Genomic DNA, 23,587 nt, shown 5'->3' on the forward strand with positions numbered 1-23,587 from the left:
ACTTTTTTTTTTTTTATTGTTCTTTTGTTTTTACCAACTAGCTCTGCTTAGTTAAAATACTGCAATAACTTGAAGATGCATTTTTTTTTGAAACTGCAATTACAGAATAACAAACAAAATAAAAATAACATAACTCTGTTTTGAATATTTATATTCATTCAGATTTATCAGTATCCTGAAGTATTTTTGTACCTATAAAATAACATAGTCCAAACAAGTGCACAATAACATATTGTGCTCGATGAACGCATATACAACCACACCGAATATGAATTCACTGAATATTTTAACTTTGAAAAGTATTTCACTAAGGAACATGCCATAATTGCATCAATGGCCTAATCTAATCAAATCCACTCTCCTGGCAGGACAGAACACTGTCCTGTCTCAGTATCACATAGCAGTAGGTATTTCAAAAGATGCTTGAAATACCTACACTAGACTTACATGTGGAACAACTAACTCCAAGGAATGGTTTTCCTAAGAGGTGAAACTTAGTGGTGGAATTATACCACTCTTAAGTTAATATGGTTAATTTAACTTACCAACTGTAGGTGTGTTTGCTGCACTGAGGGAAGCAGAAGAGGATATTGAGGAGATGCTCTCAGCACGTGCCAAGGGAGCTGCAGGTGGTGGACTTGAGTTAGAGGTCAATGGAGGGCTGAATGGCCTAGGCTGAACACAAAAGTTCACAGGAGTATTAAATAGACAAAGTGATTTTAAAAACAAAAAATACTGTAAATGGAGGAGTTTTTCTATTTCTCCAGCTGGGTAATGTATCTTCCCCAATACATTTCAAAGCATTTCTTATTTCTTTTAATACTTTATCCATCCTAGTTTTCAGTGTAAAACAGAGAACACACATTTTCCTTGGAAATCAACTCTACTATTTCATAGACTATTAATACTGTTTTTTTTGTTTGTTTGTTTTGTTTTGTTTTTTCCCCTGGGTAGTGGAGTCTAATATATTTGATTGTGTAACAGCCTGTCAATAGTTGAACTGTATTACAGCAGCAGAATTTAAGCCTACAGCCCTGTGCATGTGTGCACCAAATGCAGATTTGCACAGCTAAAGGAGAGCTACTAGCAATCTGGAAGCAAGTCCAGCATAAGGCAACTAAAATAGCTGGGGTCTGGGGAACATAAGAGAGAGTAAGAGCTGAAGGACCTAAGTTTGCCCAAGCCTGGAGAAAAGAAGCCTAAGGAGGGATCTACTAGCAATCTCTTACCAGCTAAAAGGTGTCACATTCTTCTCAGATGTGCAAAGAGCTATAGCAAAGGAACTTCTGTTGAATGTATGGGAAGAAGTTCCTTCTGATAAGCTGGGACAGCTTGCCCAAAGAGGTTGTGAGATCTCCCTCCTTGGAAACTTTCAAAAATTGGCATGTCCCTGAACAAAATGATTCAATTTTGAAGTTGGACCTTCTTTGGACAGGAAGTTGTCATAAAGATCTTCAGAAGTCCCATCTACCCAAAAACTTTGAATAGCTTTGTAAATCACTTGACTGTAAAAGCATCAGTTTAAACTAACCAATGATCACTTGGGGATTAACCTATCTAAAAGGTACTGAAACTCCTGAAACATCTATTTTGTGTGGGCAATGGTTATTTTATTTCAGTTCTATCACTCTTGTCAGTGAGTGTATGACTTTTATACAGACTGTGGGAGTTGTAACAGTACATGACATATAATGAAGACAACTCAGTCTTCCACTTGTACAGAGATAATAGCTGATTTCTAAAACAACAGTATAAAATGAATGTAACTTTAAGCAGAATCATACTTTATAACAGAACGCTATCAGCTAAATTCACTTCAATTTGGATGATAAGAAGAGCAGATTCCTTTGCCTAAGAGCAATTACTACAGTTTTATATTGGAATGAGAAAACAATCTCAAAATAGACCTTACAATATTACAGAATAGCAAAATAGTTAAAAACGTTTCCATTTTGTGAACATGTAGGATCAGAATTTTGTCTATAGTGAGATAGAGGTTGGACTCTATGATCTTGAGGTCTCTTCCAATCTAGAAATTCTGTGATCCTGTGATTCTATGGTGAATGTATCTTGCTATTTTGAAAGACAGGAAGAGGATATTACCACAGTCACATTCTTTCAAGTCACTAAGTCAAACAAAACCCAAGGAATTATAATATTCATAGAAAAGATATTAAGCATGGCTTGGTTTGATATGCTGCCTGAGTACTTGCATTCTTTGCCAAAATCTTTATTGGCAGGTGGACCTGCACTGCAGGCAGTGAGCAGAGATGACCTCTCACTATCCTGATGGGCAGCTGCTGCAATCTGCCACCTCCCTTCACCAACGACAAGCACCAAGGACAGGGTGAAGTCACAGCATGGCTACTTGTGTCAGCACACAACTGATAGTGATCTACTTAATGCCACTCATTCCCCAGAGCTTTGGTGATATTCCTAAATCAATGGAGCTTTACTAACGACTTTGCTAGAGTTTCACATTTTGAATACCTTAATCCCACAAACATACTATCTTTGCATTTTCAAACTATTTATTTATTCACTTAAAAACAATTGGCTGATGCAAAAAATATGTTTTAGGCCTTTCTAATTCAATTAAAAATTATTTTTACTATAATGTTTACCGCAAACAACTTCCATGCCTATTTGGCAATGGTGAAAATGGAAGGTAACCTCACTGTGACAGTGTAAATTAATGGTATATCTGACATTGAGTTATAGAAGAGAATTTAAAAAAATCAATACATACTATTTCATTAATTCCACTAAGTTTCCCTGTAGACAACTTTGGTCTTGAGGCAGGCCTTGGTGGGGGTACAATGGTGCCTACAGAAAGAGGAGTTGTGGGTCTTGCTGAAAGAAAGCAAATTTAAGGAAATCAATATTAGAAAGGTCACATTGAACAAAAATACGTACGCACTTGAATAAAATAAATGCAAGTTACGTTTCTATTCAAAGTCCCTACTTTGCAAGTTCCATTTTGTAAGATTTACCACTAATCAAAAATGCTTTTAAAATAGGGCTATATGATACCCTGAAAAGTGACTCTAAAAATGGCATCATGGGCTTTCTCATAGCTCTCAAATGATTTTATATCAACTATTCTTGGAGGTTTATAGGTAAAAAGATGGTCTTCCCTGAGTTCCTTTCTGAGTATAATCTATATGGATTCAGAAAACAGAACAATCGTTCATGCCTCACCATAAATGGAAAATTCAGTGGAAATTCGTATTTGGTCCTGGCTGACAATGGGGCAACTGTTTGCTTAAAATTACACTCTTTGAAATCATATTGACTCCAATATGTAAATGCCAGTGCAACAAATATAATTCAGTAAATTACGCTGGTGTTTGCAAGAACACAGTAACTCCTTATTATCTCTTAGCTAATCTGTCAGAACTAAAAAGTAATTAAAAATACTGCCCCCATGTCCTTCTAACAGGTGCAACTAACAGACGGTGGCAGCAGTACAAAGATGCCACTTTTACACAGTCACTTTTCTGAATAGAACTGCATTTCAAAATAAATGTTAAATGCCATCGAGTAAGTATGCCCCATCTAAAATTAACTTCAAAATAGAATGAAACCCTTATACATAGTTACATTTCCAGTACTTCATCTCCCTCAAATTATTCTGAATGTTTCTTTCTTAAATAATTAAGTTAATGTTATATAAAACACAACTTCAAGCATGGAATTTTCTCAGGCATTCAGCATAACTCTACCCCCATTGAAGTAAGGGAGTTTCATTGCTGACTTGGAAGAAATTAGGCTAATACTGACCACATACACCTTAAAAGTTGCAAACTGAAATGTCCCCAAAACAAATTCAATTCTGAGATATCAGTAGTTCCTTTAAAAATCTTGTTGTGCCCAAGGAAGGCAGTGAATACTGAACACTGAGTAATCTGCTGCAGTATCAAAGGTATTCAGTGAAACACGGCACACTTGCCCAAATGCTCTTTCCTATTGCCCTCTTAATAGCATTACCACGATATCATACACGCTTCAAAATAACAGGTATGAAAAAAGTACTATTCTTATTCCAATGTGTTTATTTAATCTGAAATTATATACGAAGCTGGTTCAGAATGCATCTGATTAAGAATTGAATTGTTTTTGCAAATTAAATCATTTAATCTTTGAGACCTCACTGCTCTCTGACATCACAGGTAAGTACATTCATATTTCTAGAAAAGCTAAGCTTCATGTAGTTAAGAAAAAGCAATGCTTTTAATTGAATAATTCAAATTTTTCTTACGATGTCAAGCTGAACATTTATTTTGATGTCCTAACTTTTGAGGAAGTTGATGCTAACAAGCAGTTTGTTTAGTACATTTTAAGTTAAGAAGACAAAGTTAATTTTAACATCGGGTGAGCAAGAATAATGAAATGAAAAATCAGTCCAAAGCTTTGGAGTCAGTTATTAGCAAAGAGCAGTACACAATGCATGCTTGTCATACCCTTATTTGTATGAACACAAGGAGACACTAAACTATATTCCAGTAGTGCTGAAGATGATGTGGAAGAAATTTCAGCAGCAGTGCCAGTTTCTTCAATGAGTAATTGTTCATGGCATATACCATTATTTGAAAGGTCACTTTGATCCTCAGAAGCACAGCTGTTGGAAGAATTCCCAAGCAAAGCAGAAGAGGCAAGGCAGGCATTTTCAGTTGTGAATGGCAATTTTGGGGGCTCCTTCTTGTCTGTGCTTGTGTCTCTACTTGTAAGAAGTTCATCAGCAAAGGAAATCCACTTACTCAGAGACCATGAAACAGAGGATAAAGTACTCCCTGATGGTGCTTCTGTAACACCAGATTTGCACAAAGTGCTAATGGTAAAGTCTGGTGAGGATGGGCTTCTAGACCCAGAATCTGTCTGGTGTCCAAGCAAAGACTGAGATACTCTACACCCAGGCAAATCATTGGTAGATGAAGAGCAACTCCTATTGTGCTCTCTTAGAGTAGCTGAAGAAAAAGGGAAGAATTGAAACTAGAGGCAACACTGAAATGATAAAAATTTCAATATAAATCTCAATATAAATCCAGACTTAAAAGGTGTATTCAATAATCATTGCATGATGATTACTAGCCAGCATGAAGAAAAAAAATGAAAACCAAACTGTTCTACTAGGTTAAAAATCCCACTACTTACAATTAAAGGAAAAACAACAACAAGAAAAAAACAGCCACATATCATAGCTACTTTGTTCATACTTTCAGCCAGGTCACTTTCCATTTGTTAAATAGGCCAATAAGTAATTTATGGTGTTTTTCTCCTCTTAAGGCCTTTATTCTCATGACTTTGCTTATTCCTCTGACTTCTTCTTTATTGCGGTTTAACTTCCCCTTGACTTTTTCTTTTATTTTTGGTGTCCAAATCCATTTTTATTTCTTCTCCACAGCATTTCTTTCAAACTTATTTAATCAAACCTATCCTTCTATGTTCCTTCTAAACCCTCCATGCTGGTAATGGAAAGGCCTAACACAAACGGCTGCTCAGTAAATGAATGAAGACAATGATGTCATGAGATCCTGTTTAATATTTTTCTGTCTGTATTCTAGTGAGTGACTGCATGCATGAGGCATCACCTGCCTCAGTTTATTTTTGCTCTCATCCCAGAGTCTTTGGGGTGCTGGAAAATGGGAGTTTCCCACAAGTATTCCCTGCACTTGGCTGTTGCCTGTTGCAGTAGATGACAACAGAAGCAGCAAATGCAAGGTTAGTCAACTCTCAACATCTTGCAGATTGGCAAAGCTAGGAGCAACAGCAGAGTGGCATAGAGAATTAAAGAGAGCAACACATTTGAAAGTTCACGTCAGAAGTGTAAGTCACTACAGCTATCTTTCTGTCATGAACAAGTACATTCCCTAAGCCCAAATAGAGACCCTAACAGATTTCCCCTTCTAGCAGATATTTAAAATATCATTCAAAGACTTTGAAATACTACTACAAATCCTATACAAAAGCAATGTGGAAATGCTATTTTAAAAATACCTGTTTATGAAAATGGGGAAGATAAACAAAAAGCATTTTTACAGTATCAACAGCTCACTAAAAATGTCTGTTTTGTTTGTTTAAGATAACAAAGTTAGTTTAAACATCTAATAAAACAGGACTATTCACGGATGACCAAAGTTTACCTCTATTCCGCAACCAATGCCTGCTCAAATACCACAGTGGTTTAGGTGTTCAATGATTAACAGAGTTACAAAACAGTATCTAATGAAATATTTTAACAGTAAAAAAAAGTATCCATGGGACATGCTAGATCATATTTACATATTCTGTATACAAAATAAGTAAATAATTATATATACTTTAATATTTTTTTCAAAAGTTTTAAGCATCTTGTCTTATAAGCTTATCTTACTAACATTCAAGATGAAGGTAACACTGATTTCCATAGGTCTCAAAATAGGTTCAGATCAAAGTATGTATTTTTTGAGGTCTTCAGAACTAAGATGCAGGTAAATGAACATCAGAAGCTAATTTGATTTAAACAAGAATATGAACTACTGCAATTAAGTAAAAAATTTCCCAAATGTACTACTAATTTGATAACACTTTAGCACGCTCACTTGCTATTTAACTCCATGGATGATTTCACTAATGTAAATACCATACTTAATTCCTTGAACTACAATCCTTTAAATAATTATTCATCAGATAAAATTTGCAAAGGCAAAATATGTAGATATTTAGATATTCTCATATCTAAAACAGACTTTCATATCTAAAATTGACTTACACCCATGAGGAATTATATTTCAACAATCTCAATCAAACATAGGGCTCTGTGCCTAAGCACTTTCATGTACCAGGCCAGGTGCAGATGAATCCTCCTGAAGTCTGGCTACTGATCCCAGTGATCTGTCACTGCTCATCAGCCAGAGGCTACTCTCTCCAGTTCTGTTGACAGGAAGGACTGTGTGAACATTTCCTAACCTGCTTTACCCTCCTACTCATGGGTAGCAATAAATATCTGATTGCAGACAGAGCTTCAGATGGTGAATGTGGCCCTCCAAGTCCCACGCTGCGGGCAGTGCCTGTAGCCTCTCTCTGATGCCAGGACAGATGATCCCCTGGTCCTACAGGACAGCTGCAGTGCTGTCTTGGAGGAGCTATGCCACCAAGTGGAGGAGATACAGGAGGGAATGAGCAGGCTGTGCAGCATATGAGAATATGAAAGGGAGACAGATCTTCTCTGAGACACAACAGCTTGAAGAGCCTCAGACCCCAACCACAGTAGAGAAGCAGGCAGTGTCCACCCCCACTATTAAAGCACAACCTCTAGAGAAGGGGAAGGATGAAAGCTGGTGACTTCTGGCACCAAGAGGAAGGCTTTTGCCCCTTCCAAGGGCTTACAGCTACAGAGGAGGTTCACTGCCCTTGCAGTTGAAGAGAAGCCAGATGGACGTTAACGCAGTGAACATGGCCCACCTGATCCTACACCATGCAAGAACACCTGGAAGAAATGGTAAATCACTATAACGGGTGACTGACTCCCTGCTACAAGCAACAAAGGCACACGTCTGCTGACCTGAGATACCAACTAGAGAGGTTTGCTGCCTGCTGGAGGCCTGGATCTGGGATATGGCAGAGGGACTGCTGAAGATGGTTCAACCCACTGACTACTCTCCCCTGCAGTTCCTCCATGTGGTGCATAAATGATACTGCTAGGTGAAATATGAACAGTATCAAAAACAACTACAGAGCTCTGAAGGCAGTAGTCAAAGGCACAGGGGCCCGTGTGGTACTCCACTCAATCCTGCTGGTGAGGGGAAAGGGTGTCAGAAGGGCACTAACAGGGCACTCAATACTTGACAGCTAGTGACAATGTTGCAGGTTCTGTGACCATGGTACCTTGCTTACAGATCAGCTACTGCTTGGGAGAGACTGGATCCACCTCACTACATGGCACAAAGACATTTTTACCAATAGGATGGCTGGCCTCATAAGGATGATGAGGGACTAAAAGAGTAACCAGCAGTCCTGTGAGGGATTTGAACATGGTTGCTGAGCAAACAGCATACGGTCATGTGACTGGAACAGATTACAAAAATCAACAAAATGGGGCTTAAGAAGGGTCATCTTCATCACTTGCACGTAAGCAAGGAAATGCCTACAAGGAACCATCACAGACAGATTGCTGAAAACCCTTCTAGAAACTCCACATGCTGGGACACCTTTCTGAAATGCCTGTACACTAATGAACATGGTATGAGGAATATACACAATGAATTAGAAATCAGCATGCATTTGTGGGGCTATGAACTTGCTGGGATAGCAGTGGGACAGCTCCTGTGACTGAAGTAGGAGTCAGGGATGGAGTATGGGCAGGGATACCACCTGCTAGATCAGGCTGCCCAGGGCCTTGTCCAACCCGGCTTTGAACACCCCCAGGGTTGGGGCATCTACAACTTCTCTGGGAAACACGTTCCAGTGCCTCACCATCCTCTGAGTGAAGAATTTTCTCCTAACCTCTTATCTAAATCTCCCCTCTTTAAGTTGCTTTTAAAAACACCCCCCCTTGTCCTGTGATTGTTTGCCTGAGCAAAAAGTTGTTCTCCATCTTTTTTTTACAAGCCCCCTGTAAGTATTGAAAAGATGCAATGAACTCTCCCTAGAGCCTTCTCTTATTCAAGCTGAACATCTCCAGCTTTCTCAGCCTTTCTTCATAGGAGAGGTGCTCCAGCACTCAGACCAGCTTCTTAGCTGGGCCCTCTTCAATAGATCAAGATCCTTCTTGTGATGGGGACCCCGGACATGGACACTAACAACCACTAGCAGAACAAACTAAGTATCCTCTCCTTTCCTTTACAGACTTCAACACCAGACCAAAGCAATAATATGATACCAAAAAAACAGATTACTTTGAGAAAATGCAACTTCTTTTCAGCATATTTAATTCATATATGTAAAATTCACCTGCTCTCAGGTGGTGCCACAAACTTCCCCCTTGTTTCAGTCTTAGTCCTGCCATTTTTCTCCCACTTTCCCTGGATTCTGCCCACACATCTCCTAATAGAATCACGGTTTACTATAGAAAGCAGGTTCATTACTGCAAAGTTCTAGAGTGGCTTTGTAGTATACAGCTCAGCAGGCTTCCCTGGAAAGAAGCAACCCATCCCTATTCACAGTGCAAGCTCAGCTTGGGTCACAGTTGTTCAACAACCTCCATTTCATCTCCCAACCCTACCAGCTGAAAAAATAGATTATATTAGTCCTCCAGAATAGATGGTCATTTTTTGGAAAGGGAGAAAAGGAGATAAAAACATAAGCAAGAGGGAATTTTCCTAAGGTTTCTTGTGTTCTCTCTTCCCACTTGCTCCCTAGACTGAAAGCTTGACATACTACATTATTGTCATGTATTACTTATAACATAGTGCTTTTAAAAGTTCTTTCACTTCCGTATCTATGCACATTCCCTTGCAATGACTAAAAAAGCAACAACAGAAGACCCTGAAGAATATGCAGAAAACATTTTCTACTATAAAATATCTTACCTGAGGAGGATGAGGATGCCAAGGAGGCTGAAGAGGATGATTCAAGAGAACTGCTGAAGAGTGGATCCCATGCCAGAAGGTCACTGTTCCCCTTTCTACAGTAAGAGTTACAATAGGAATATAAGTGAAAGGCATATATACTTATAAAAACAATCAAATTACAACTTGGATAGTTCATCTTCTACATTAGTTAGTCCTTGCATCTCAAAATAAAAAAGTACTTACAAATTGTAGGTCAAGGAACTCACACATAAGTAAACTATCTGAACTGATTGCTTTATCACCTTGGTAACAGTTAGCGTTTGGGTATATATCATTATGTTAGTACTTATCCTCATTTTCATTAAGAATTATATTTACAAACTGATTTGTTTCATCAAACACATATATGAACAATCTTAAACGCTCTTAAAAGGAAACTAACCTTGGCAATTTAAACATAAGTTTTTAATAAAAAACAGTATTTATTGATTATGTAATTTTTAATATCAATTGAGACATCACAACAAAGCAACTGCATTAGGAGGGCAAAAACAAGTGAACAGGAATCATTACACGATTAGTCCTTAACTCATACCACACAAGATATGCTTAAAACAGCAGTCGAAGTTTCCAAGGGGTTTCTAAGTATTGGATCAAAATAAGAACAAATTCCCCCCAAACTTCATTCAACATAATATAAAAGTTGAACTTACTCATTAGTTGGTGCAGGAAGTTTTGATTTTGTTAACTCCTCACCTAAGCAAAGGACAGAGTAGTATGACCAAAGCTGTGATACACTAAAATAAAAATCTTTCAGCTTTATTACACAGAAGTAGTAAATGCTTATCACTGCAGTTCAAACTTTATCACAGATTATTAAAATGGAAAGAAGATGCATTATCTCTGATAACATAAATTCAGATATCCTGAAATACCTTCTGAAAGGACTAGACAGAGCAGTACATTTTGGGAGAAAGTACTGATCGCTTGAAATTTCATCGTTATATTATTCTGTTTACACCAACTTTATTCTTCAGCAAACCTGTTCTTTTTTCTAACTGGGAAAAAAAAAAAAAAAAAGAAAACCACACATACAAAAAACCTAGAGGATATACTTTCTCTCTGAAAGATAGTACTTAGTGGATTTGTAGATCTGTGGATCACACCTAACTAGAGATGGTGGAAGGGTTTTAAGAAATTGCACAAGAGTCATTTCCCTTTGCTCTTGGACTTGTCACAGACAGCCTCATCTGATTCCCAGAACAGGGAACAAATAAGTACATAGAAACTGAGATCTTCACATATTTTCTACGGTATTGAAATTTAGACCACATAACTTAATTTTGTCCTTTGAATTTACCACTTTGAATTTACCAAAGAAATATCACAAAGGCACCAAAAATAAAAAATCTATTTTCATGCTAAGTTGAAAAACTAACATAAATAGACTAAAAGTTAAATATTGTACTTACTGGATGAATTTCTGTTCATTTGTGCCTGAAACAAAAGAAAACATATTATTGTTGTTGTTGTTGTTACATTTGCCAAATAAAACACTTAATAGTCCCAGGGCTCGTATTTCCACTCAATCTTCCATGATATTTTACTTTCAGTGCCAGGCAGAACATTCTGGAACTTGCAAAACAATAGAACCAGAGCCATGACACAGCAACCACTGCAAACCTGTCATACAGTATATGAAAAGGCAGGAAAGAAGATTGCAGAACTGACAAAGGGAACAGTATTACCAAATTTCTTTTCAGGCTAGGCCAGTAGAATTTCACAGCTTTCGTATAACATGAAAGCTGCATCGGTCTGACAGATAAGAATAGAAACATTCCTAAATGTTTCTATTTCTAAATGTCTACTATTCACATAGTAGACTTACTAGATTTTCATTTGAAAACATGAATAAAAAGCCATTCTGTACTTACAGGACTGTGTCTCTGCTTTCAAAACATGGGTGAAAAAAGAGAAAAATCATTGTTAATATATTAGTATTACTTTCCTTGAAATCAGAGCCATCCTAATTCTACTCTGACTATTGCACTAGAATATTTCAAAGCTATTTATTTCTAATTTCATCTCTTGGTATAAAGAATAATACTGTGGTTTGGCAGAATACATACAGTAAAGATGCTCTTTAAGAATTGCATGTACCTACATCATATAATCAATTTTAAAGGTTTCTATATTATTGAATACTCATTAGTTAAATAAGTAGGCAATGCAATGCAAGCTTAACTCCACATTTATTCAAATTCATTGTGGTGGCAATGGTGGAAAGACAAGGATTGAGCACTTCTCAGACTTAAGAAAAGTTAAAATCTGAGAAAATTACTTAATATTATATTGTGATAAACCGCATGAAAGATAATCACGTGCACAGTAAAAAAAAAAATTATAAAATTTTAACCTAGAATAAATTCTGGACAGTAAATTACATGTTTACGGTAAAGATTTCTTATCACTTTTCTTCTCTATTCATTATAAATACAAAGAACAACATTACTTACGGATGTTGCTGGAGAAAGGGCAATGTTCCCTATAGATACTTTTAATTCATCCAAGGAAGGCATGGTATATTGAGAGCTATTATTTGGCTGTACAGGTTTTATTTCTATATGGAACCTCCTGGGTTCATCATCTTCAGAGTCAGAATCACTGGATGAATAGAAGTGGTTCTCTTTGGTATGTTTTTCTCAGTTAAGGTGGAAGTACTACAAATTCACTTACTTTACAAATTACAAATTCATACACAACCGATAAACAGTACTGCCTAAACTATTTGTGGAGTTATACAGACATCTCAAATAGATCCCACAAGACAGAGTAAAAAAATTCAGTTTTCATATCCCACTCGTCTTCAAAATGGTACCCCTGTTATGAAAGGCACTACTACATCCTATAACTGAAAATGAGCATATTTGAAGGCATTCAGATAAAAATAAAGATTTTGCATTGGCAACAGTTCTGTATGTTAAATTAATGATTTGTAAGATTCCACTAAAGATCCTAATGCATGTATGAAAAATGTATGAACTGCAGAAATCCTTAAAAAGCAAGTAAGGGAAAACACTAGGCTTTCTAAATAGCAATGGAATGCCATGGTACCTGTACCAACCATAACAGCAGAGGAAGCAGCAGCAGCCACCACAACTTGCCATTTTTGCAGAGTGGCACAATTTTGCAACAAAGCATGCCAGTTACACAGGAGGCTGCACAGTAAATGAAACACCAGAATCAGCTACTTAAAACAATGTCAACATTCCTTAAAAATGAATCACAATGACAACTGAGCCCTCAACACAAGCGAAATATATAGATGAACTTAGACTTGATCCTTTTTATGTACATATACTGCACTGGGAAAACCTCTGAAAGGCCTATGCTAAGTCTTAAAAGATGCATTTGTTTTGACAAGAAACAAGGTAAAAAATTTTCTCTACTCAAAATTTTCTTGCCATGTGGGGGGAGAACACATACCCTATACATTGCTTTCTTTTTTTTTTTTTTTTCTTTTTCCATTTGAAAAAATGCCAGCCATTTGAATGAATTCTCTTGAAAGTATTTCCTGACAAAGATTAAAACCCTGAACCATAAATGCAATACAAATCCAATTTAACTTAAAGAATCCCTGAGATCTAGTGAAGAAAAATTCAAATGTCTCCATCTTACAGGCTATCCGTCATCAAAAATGGATGACATCTGGAAAAGAAAATTTTAAGACAAGCAATTTTTAATTTCACAAAATTGCCTTGCCTGTAAAGTTACTCAGTTTTATGACTCATATACTACAAATCAGGCTGTTGCATGCAGGTCTATTAAATGGTTACTGTCAAAAATTATTTTGATCTGAATGACGTGAACTGAAAGGTCAGCCAGTAATTTTTAGGATGAGTGTTCTTCCAACACTTAAGATTGGCCTTACTAAGATAGACTGCCATTACGGTAAATTTATGTCCTCCAACAAATCATCTTAAGAGTTCCCATCAGCAGAATAAATATCCACTCTTGGATACTAGTGGGAGGAAAAGAAGAAAGGAACTGATGACTTCCTGAATCAGGTCAAAAGCTTCTGAAGGTGAAGGGATTGCAAATCATTGAACTTTGTCACTAGATGTATGGCTGTTTCCATTTCTTCATGACAACAGGAATAGTGGAGAAAATGATGTCTGGCTGGGTGAATCTTTTTCAAAGAATGGATGTTACTCACTGCATTTTCTAAATATATGCAAAACATGAAATAAAGCCCTCCACAGAACTGGATAATTCTGTCACTTTTATATCTGTTTTCTAAACGAGAGAGAACATGACTGTTTTCTTCAGTACAGGAATCTTCTCTGGGTGCAACAGAAGCATATTCTGCAGGGATGATGAAAACAGAAATTGTGATGAACTGTTTCACTTTAACGTGATTTCAACTTGTTAAAAATTGTCACTAAGATAAATGTAAGGTGTAAATTTACCTTTTATTTCTAGTCCTACAAAAAATCAGTGAAAACGTTTCCAAAAATTAAGGATCTTGCTAACACCATAGGCTTGCTTAGATCTATAGCAAGCCAGATTTCAGCTCCTGAATACAGCCTGCCTCTGCTTCTGATAGGAGAACAAAAGAAGACAAAAATATTTTCCTTCAAAGGAAGAGCAGAATAAATCATGAGTCTTCATAAAAAATTACTCGTAGTGAAAATGTATTCTACATATCAAAACAATTACTAAAATAAAATAAAAGCTGGAAGCACCAATTAGAAAAAGCATGTGGTGGAATGACATAATAAAGAAATGTTATTTCTAGAATGTTGGAGCTCCCAACCTTTCTAATGGTGTTATAAAAATGTGGGAAGGGTGTGGGTATATGTGGGTTCATTATGCTTAAAAGAGTTCTACTTCACAAACTCTCTGAAAGGTTTTCATGGAGAAAGATCTTCATTGTCACCTTAAAGCTTTTGTTCAGGCTTTCTGTTACTGTTTTGTTTTATTTACTGCCAGACAAAGAGCATCCTTTTACAGTTCCTATGATGTCTGATCTAAATTTTAACATTTATACACAAAAAATCTTGGCCAGACAAAATTTTGTATAGTTTGCAGAAGCTATGAGCATAAGACTACAAAGTTGCAACAAAAGCTTGAATGATGTCTTCCTTTACTTAAAGCTTTAATCAGTACTTGCACTCTTCAAAGAACTGTAACAACATCAAATAATTTGGTACAACAATAGTAAAAAGGATATCCTGTGTTGTTTCTGGTTTAATGCTGTATCCTTCATCATCTACATCAGGAATGTTCTAAAAACAAACAACAAAAAAAAGTGGTATTGACAAGTAACTAAAAAACGTTCTTACATCAGACTGGATTTTATGTCAATGACAAATTAAAATTTGATTATGACAGCTCATGAAAATCATCACTATTCACCAATAATTATTGCAGTTATCTCATGTTATGGTCTATAATTCGGAAGTAGAGTGACAGGCAAGATACCTCAGAACAGGCTGCAGCAAAACAACCTCTGAATTTCCTGTGAAAAATGGCAGTTTAAATGCAACTGTTTTTACTGGTAGGTTAGCAAAAAGGTCAGTAGCAAGTTACCTTTATTGCTGAGTGTCAAATAAGTCTACAGGTTTTTGGCTCCAAATATTTTCCTAGTTGCTACTTCTAATTCTTTCAGCTGAGCCCTTTGAGGCTGTGATGGCGCAGGAACATAACATCTACTAAGCACTAGTTAATACTTCAGTAAGTGAGTAAAAGCATTGCAGGCTATACAGGTTGCAACTTTTTTCCCCCTTGATAAGGCAGCAAGCCTGCTTTAGCAAAGAATATGCACATCAGTTAAAAAGCATGGATGAAAATTAAAAATACATCCTCAGCACTGCCCTAGATTTTCAAAGCTAATAATCATTCAGGAACTTCAAACCATTTCAGTTTTTCAGGTCTTCCACGCATTTAAACATAAATAGAAGAGAATTATGCTAAAAATCATTTAGAATGATTTAGAATGAATTTATAAAAACATAATAATGTCTAGGTTCGTATAAAAAGTGATTTATTCTGATGTATCAATAAGTTAATCCTTTCTCTATTAGAAAACAGGTACGGGTAAGCAGTTTGACTGAAAAAGAAACACATATTATGGCCAAAATATATCTTTCTGATACAAGTCATGAGATACAAGAAAATAACTTATACTAGACTGCCAGTTGGCTAGCGAGCAGCCACTTGACTTCACCTAAAATTTGAAGGCAAGCTTAAAGAAATATTCAACCTGAATAGCTTTAGAATTACAGAGGAAGACAAACATATAGTTGCTCTTCTGTTCATTTTATAGGCATCACAAATGTGGTGTCTCATATTTTACTAAGAGACATTCTTTTCTGTACAGCTCTCTAAACACTTTTAGTGTTTTCTTTTTAACACTTCTGAATTAAGTGTAATGAATTTAAACATAGAGCAAGCTTTATGCTAAAAGGAGTAAAAAATATGATCACATATAGGAGATACAATACAGTATAACAAACTAAAACAGCATAACAAACTAAACAGCATAACAAACTAAAGCAAAAAATATATTTAAACACAAACTTTTAAATACAGAACATCTAGATGCAGTTTCTTGGAATTTGGAACACTGCCTTCACCAGCATTTGATTTAAAAAAAAAAATAAAAAGAAAAGTAACACCATCAACCCCCCCTCCAAAAAAAAAAAAAAAAAAAAAAGGTAATAAGAGTAGGATCACACGGTCCAGTACCTTAGCTCTACTTGCTCAAATCAGGGTTCTTTGCTACGCTTGACCTCAGGCCAACCTTGTTTATATGCCAAAAAACACTAATGAAACTTGACATCAAAGTAAACAGAACAAAAACATATAGCTAGAGGGTAGGTACATGTTCTTATTACAACTTCTGAATTCTGAAGTGATTTAGTTGTCATAATAGACACTTTTCAATAGATTTGGATCACTCATGGTTAAGATGAATTGAAAAACAACAATCTTCAAATAGACAACATTTAATTTTTCTTCCAGCCAGGCCATATATGTAAAAGATATTATTACTCGGGACACACAGCACAAACAACTTAGCTGACAAATCTGTCTGTTTAGGTTTATAATTGTGAAAAAAAAAACTCAGTTTGAAGAAGATATTTTCATTGCATTATTTTAGCTTATTGAGTAATCTCTAAGATAAATTGTATCTGTACAAAGCACTAAAATCTTAACTTTAAGTATGCAATTTTTTTCTTAATATTTTTATCTAAATATTTTTGATCTTGAGAAGATATTTGAAGCAGCTATTTCTCAGCAATGTTACTTTAGCATATAGCCTGTATAACTTCAGACAAAAAGTTAAAATTAATATTTTCAAAACAGATGGAAAATGTACAGCCTAACTTCTGAACACATGAACTGTAAAAGTCCTTGCTCTTACACCTCCAGGACTAGATTGCTTTTCTTTTTTTTTTTTTTTTTTCCCTAACACTTTCCAAAGAACTTTATTTGTACTTCTTTTTTTCTATTTTGAAATTTTATATATATATATATAATTTAAAACTTCTGACTTTCCATAATGTAAGCTTTCAGAAATCATCAGGCATTATATTTCCAAGTTCCTCCATGATTGATTTTGATCTTGTACAAAATTCTTATCATTCTTAAAATGCCTTCTGTTTTCCTTAATGAGATACTGAATTCACATTTTTGTATAACTATTAACAGATAATGGTGAATCAATGAACTTTTATACTGACAAATTGTGTCATATACAAGCAAAATGTTACTTCACTGTCTTACTTAAAATTAAGTAGTAATTTCAAAATACTGTTTTCATGGTGGTCAGTTTTCCTTATTTTCTGACACACAAGACCGTTATTTACTAATTTACATTTAGTAACAGTACTAGAAGACACAGCCCTTTAGATAAGCTACATATTCACAAAATTGATGTTAATGAAGGCATTTACACTTACCAAGCTAAGCCTTCTCCACACTTCTACAAAGACAGAACTATATGTAAGGTGGTAGATCATGGTGCATCTTTCAAATACCAGGCATGCAATATAGTCAAGACCTGATTTGCCTACCGCAATGAAATGAGGAGAAAAAATATGACCTCCATGTATACATGTCATTTTCGAACTTCAGCAGAGAGGAAAAAGATCTTTACAAATTTTGGTTTTCCATAAGAGCTAATTATGAATGTGAGTGGGGATGAAGGTTTATCCCCCTACCCAAACGCTTTATTTATTACATTCACAGAAAAAAGTGCTCAATATGGACATGACTTGAACTCTGAAAGTCTCTGGAAAGTGTACTTCCTAGGAAGAAGGCTTCACATTCTCAGAGGTTCCGCTAAGTGACTAAATATACTGGTACAAAAAAGCACAGAGTTTTTCCCTGTGCTTGCAGATGTAATACAACACATTACTGATTAAGTTAGTATGTAGTTTCGAAGAAATATATATACAATTTTAGATTTTATAACTCGATCTTTACATTAGTATGTTTTACACACTTTCTGAGATGAATATTTTTTTAAAACAGAAATATAACAAAAGGACATAACAAATAACAAACTAAAACTACCTATACAAAAAGCGTAAGGAATGGAAATTCTATTGCCATTTTCAGAGTTTGGGTCAATACTTTGGCTCAAATTCTTTGTTCTATCCCATCTGGCATTTAAAAATGGAAGATGCCTAAACCACTACCACGTTATTGGCTCATCCAAGGTACACACAAATGATGAGAGAGGAGACAGCTACAGTCTAGATACTTTATTTGTCCCTTCCTCAGCAACATCAGCACTACTCACGGCTTGGTTACTGGGTCAAAAAACAAAGAACCTTAACTGATCTTCAAGTCTTCCTCAAGGTGTGCTTCAAGATATTACTAAGCAGAACAGTTCACTGTTTCTTTTTTTTTGCTTGATGAACTTTCTGTCATTTTACTGAGGAAGACTGACTTCTTTCTGTACACCCAGATCAACAATCTCAAAGCACACTCAAAGTGAGCAGTTGAAGCTTATATCCTGGAAGAAGAGAAAAAAAAAAAGAGCCTCTCTACTTTTAACATATTTAAGATGCAAATTTGACCCAGGTACATCCTCATGGCTAAGACTGTTTTACATTACATTCTCAGCCTCCTCTCTTCAGGGTGTATACAAAAGATATGAAAGAAGAGAGCATCCAGTCACTTTCTTTCACTGCCAGAGATGCACAAAGAAAACAAAATGAGTATTCATAGTGCTCCCCTCCTGCACTGTGACTATAAAGGTTCATATTCTGTATCATCATCAGCTACTCAAAACAGATCAGAAGTGAACATTACAAAATACAAATAAAAAGAAAAGCATTTGAATATAGCAATCCAGATATAATTAAGGTTGTACTCGTGTTCCACAAATTAATGACAATTCCAAATTCAATCATTCCCTAGGAATAAAAATGATGTATAATTACATAGAATCTTAATTATGCTATACCCTTTACATATTAGATTAATGAAAACTTTTTGATGCCCCAATATTGTTTGCATTCCATTTTCCAAGGAAAAAGGGTTCGGCACTATGTTCTGTGCATCTGTGATTCCCTTCTTAATTACTTTTGAGCTTACTGGATAATTTGAAATGGATTTGACAGAAAGAACAGAGGACTCAAAGATAATTACATTACTACAGTTTTCATGAAAATAGGCAGTCAAGTAGAAGAGAGGTCTGCTAGTATCCCAACCAAAGGAAGGGCTGCAATCCAAACTCAGACCTTACTGGACGTAAGTGGAACCTTGTAAATGCTTTCCTAGAAGAAAATTTCTACTAGATCTTCCTATACACCTACAGACATGTCAAACTCATGGGAAACAAGACAATTAGTTCTGCCCATGGAGCAACTTGCTAGGGAATAAACACACAACCAAACTTCAATCGCTGTCTCCTTCTAGTGTACACACAGCTTTCTATTTAATTATTAAGGCTTTACTTGATGGAAGTTATATGTGTAGCCTGATATATAATATCACATGAGTTTCATATCTCATGACATACTGTGATCCATACTTCAACTGAGAATGCTTATTGAAGTGTTCAACCTCTTTAACAGAAAACAGTTCTAAGTACACAGCTGCCTTCAAACTCATAATCACATAAAAACCTGTTATAGCAACTACAAAAAAAATCTTGATATCAATTAATGATTTTTTTTCATTTGAAATAAAATTATATTTTCCAATATATACAATCTAACAGCTGCATAAAAAGGATGAGTATAAGCACATAGCTTTAAGTATAAGCACATAAGCACTTTAAGAACTTTCATTTTGGTACAAAAGACCTTTCTTAGGACAATCTTGCTGTTTTGTTTTCTAAAAACAGAGAATACAGGTCAGAATATACTGCATTATACATTTTGGACTACTGACAAGACCCTGATGGAACTGGCTACTTAGTATCTATTTTCAAAGATCCACGAAAAAATGGATCTGGTAGATAACTGATATAACCATGGATAACTGGTAGATACAGTATTGAAAGTCAGTTCTTGCTGGTTACTCAGCTTCTAAAAAGTCAATATATTTACCTCAGTGTTTAAAATTACAAATATCTATAAGGTGGTTACTTCTCCTACAGTCCCTTCTCTTGAGTGAAAAACAACTAAAATTCTTGGCAAAAAAATAAAAGCCAATTTTAAGAAAAAGATCATGATAATATAAAAGCCAGACATTGAGATTTTTAGTAATTGACCAAACATGACCAAAATCAAAATATTAACCATTAGTACGGGACACCTTAAATAAGCTGAATTTTCTAAGGATTCATCCTCAGTATTTTTCTAGCAATCAAACAAAAATAATACTTCCTTTTTCTTTTTGCAATAATTCTATTTCAAGTTCAATTTCTTGAAACATGTAATGTATTGTGAAGATGTATACCAAATGATCCTCATAGAGATAGCCAGGTACAGTAATTACTAGCAATAATTACTTAGACCAAGTTTGCAAAATGAAACAGAAAAGATGCCTTACAGTAAGACAAGAAAAAGTGAAAAAACATATGAAATGTCACCTTCCAGAGGAGGATGCCAACCCGAAGTACAAGACTACACTCAGGATAAGTTAATTTTAAGGGGTGAAATGAATCTCATCTATGGTACATTGCATCATTTTTCATGACAGTAATGGGTTCTGCTACTAAAGCACTCTACCATTCAGAATAATACTTTTGTTTGTAAAAAGCAAGAAGAAATGATAGACCAATTTTTAAATTCCAAATGTAATCAAAAAATTGTGGGCGTTAAAAAGAAGAGGAGGCACTGAAAGTATCAGTTTTGTTGTTAAACACTACGAAAGCTAGTGTTTTTTTGCTTGTGTTTTTTTTTTTTTTTTTTTTTTTATATATATATATAAATTAAATCTAGACAGAACAACTAACTTATATGATCATATGGTGTGCCTCATGCAGCCAGAATGAATGTCAGACTCATTTACAGTTGAATTAATTATCTTCTAAAAACATAGAGACCAAAATAAGCAAGGAAGAAAATAAATACTGCAAGTCAAACTCGGTTGTGCTTCACTCCAGTGACTCAACCTGAACTGTCAAAAGACATTATTTCCATTAAAAGCCTGATAAACTTGCTTTAAATTAAGATGACTTTATACAAGATAAAATAATTGTCTCATATGATTCTTAGAGGGCTGTGCATACACATGCAGTTCTATTATGTGGCAAATTTTACCTTTCTTTAAAAACTAAATTCCTCAAAAAAAAAAAGTTTTTATACTACATACTAAAACTTACAGACATTATATGAAAAGATGAGAAATCCACAACAGGTGCACATGGAGACTAAAATTGTTTAAGATAATTGGCATCTAAATAAATTAACTGAAAATCAAATCAGTCTATCCAAAGTCACTTAAACCATTCTGTAAATTATTCCCTACTGTAGCTACAGGGAGTTCCAATATCCATTACATATAATTCAAGACAACATCTATGATTTTAAATAAAAATAAAAGACTTAATTAAGGAAATAAAAAACTATTAACACGTGTAACTGTTACTTATTTTAATTTAATAAATAAAATTCTAAGATGTAGCACAGATCAATTAAGAGCAACAAAAGACAGACCACAAAAAGCGTGCATCTAGAAATTCTACATTTAAAGCAGTATTTTACAAACTATATTCCTACATTCTATTGCCATCAATCAAGCAGAACTCCATTAATTTCAGAAAGGTTCTCCAGGGAGACAGTAGTAAAGCAGAAGAACGTGATGATGCAAAGTTGGGTCCACATGAGAATATAGTGAACTTTTAACTCACTCAGAATCTATTAGTCAAGCAGTTCAAACTATTAACTGGCAAAATAAAGTAGCTATTAATTGCAGTAAGAATATCCTGTTTAAACCTAAAATTGTTAGGAAACAAACACATTATAGATGCATATTTTCATGTATTGCGAAAGATTATGATCTGAGAAAAACTTAACACTTTAGTTATGTTAGCAAAATACTAAATTCTCTATCACATAAATAATACTTTGCAAGGACTATATATAAAGTTTTTGTTTGTTTGTTTGTTTTTTAAATTGCACTGTTTAACAATGTTAGCATAAACATTTGTGTAAGAAATAAGTCTACTTACAACTGAGTCTGTGTCTGGACACTCCCTATTAAAAAAAATAAAGAATATACACAATTACAAAACACACAAATGACTTTATTCATCCAGTTCTGTTTCTACTTCAGTGTTTCAGATTAATTGAAAATAATAGAAGTTAACCCCTTTGCCTCTCAAAGTCTATTATAATTTTTGCAATAAATAAACCACATTCAACTGAACGAAATTTAAAAAAGAAGCTAAAAGTTTATGGTGAAAACACTACAGAAGAAAAATTCACAATAAATGCTTTAAAAATAAACTCACTTCATAGCAAAGAAAAAAAGAATCAAGGGAATTCAGGAGTACTGTGATTTACTTTGAACAAATAACTTAAAGAGTCAGGTCTCTGTGGACAATGTGCATAATAAGTACAAGTCACCAGACTCAATGAAACATTTTGGATAATAACTAGCTCTTCAAACAATTAAGACTATTCTTAAAGGAATTCAGATCTTCTTTCTTTTGGAAATTCATTCCTAGTTCATGCTTGTCAAGTAAAGTTGCAGCCAGGCACCAGAAAGTGCAGGAAAAAATAAAGGTATCTTCTTAAGAAACACTTAAAAAAATAAATTTAAAAAGTGGTTGGAAGGAATAGTGATTACAGTGATCTCTTCCCACCAATACAAACAAAAAACCAGAAGGAATTACATTTACTGTATGTGGGGATACCTGAGTAGCATACAGCTGATTAAATCCTCTCTAATCTGCACCCTCAGGAACAACTCTGTAAATGCTAGTACTACTGAACAACCACATTTTGGTGCTGTCAAATTGAACATCCTAAATTTGTACTTATGAAAAATTTAAGAAAGGGAAAAAAAAAAAAAAAAAGAGAGAGAGAGGAGAAAAGATTTTGGAGCAAACTACATCACCTCCAAAAGGTTAAAAGAAGTTATAAGTAAAAACTACAGTGTCCTTAAAAACAGGTTTGAAAACTTGCTGACATGGAAACACGAACACAAAATTCAGTCCAGCCTATTAAGGAACACAGTGAGATGAAGGGTCTCATCTCGTCTCCTCTCCCCTAAAAGGCTGCACACAAAAGAAAATGTGTGTAACGAAATCAAATTGTCCTATGTCATACTGCCCTCTGCTGGCTAAACTGAATTCATAGCAATAGAAGCAGCTACTTTAAAAGCTATTGCAGCTTGAAGTATTAGACTTCTCTCAAAAGGTTCTAAATGGTGGTGAGGTGGAAAATGAGGACATCAGGTTTTAGATGGATGTGCTTTTATATTGTTAGATGCATAATCTTTTAACATTAAAGAACTGGGTCATGCTTTTAGTATAATGCAACATTGCAGCAAATGGGGGCTTTGTGAGGGAATCTAAAAATTTTAGCTAAAAACTAAACCAAATAAATCATGCAAAGCAGTAATTAGCAAAACCCTTGACTGAACCTGTACAGCAAGAGCATAAAGTGTATGACAATTACTTG

The 23,587-nt window shown here is 35.1% G+C and overlaps 1 protein-coding gene across 4 annotated transcripts in view; it reads right to left on the reverse strand.

The window, feature by feature from the left end:
- The window catches only part of FCHO2 (FCH and mu domain containing endocytic adaptor 2), an 89,531-nt gene that overhangs the window by 14,615 nt on the left and 51,329 nt on the right, over positions 1 to 23,587 (reverse strand). For 2 of the 4 annotated variants that reach the window (XM_032205384.1, XM_032205382.1), the window contains exons 11-19: positions 22,132 to 22,156; positions 14,725 to 14,779; positions 12,008 to 12,186; positions 11,426 to 11,437; positions 10,964 to 10,988; positions 10,205 to 10,247; positions 9,510 to 9,604; positions 2,750 to 2,853; positions 546 to 675 (exon numbers count right to left, since the gene is read on the reverse strand). In XM_032205384.1, coding sequence (XP_032061275.1) covers positions 546 to 675; positions 2,750 to 2,853; positions 9,510 to 9,604; positions 10,205 to 10,247; positions 10,964 to 10,988; positions 11,426 to 11,437; positions 12,008 to 12,186; positions 14,725 to 14,779; positions 22,132 to 22,156 — 668 coding nt within the window. Of the gene's footprint in view, positions 1 to 545; positions 676 to 2,749; positions 2,854 to 9,509; positions 9,605 to 10,204; positions 10,248 to 10,963; positions 10,989 to 11,425; positions 11,441 to 12,007; positions 12,187 to 14,724; positions 14,780 to 22,131; positions 22,157 to 23,587 lie in introns of all 4 variants that reach the window. The other 2 variants (XM_032205383.1, XM_032205381.1) reach the window with 1 other exon arrangement.

Source organism: Aythya fuligula, chromosome Z (genome assembly GCF_009819795.1).
Source record: "Aythya fuligula isolate bAytFul2 chromosome Z, bAytFul2.pri, whole genome shotgun sequence".
In the NCBI taxonomy this organism is placed as follows: domain Eukaryota; kingdom Metazoa; phylum Chordata; class Aves; order Anseriformes; family Anatidae; genus Aythya; species Aythya fuligula.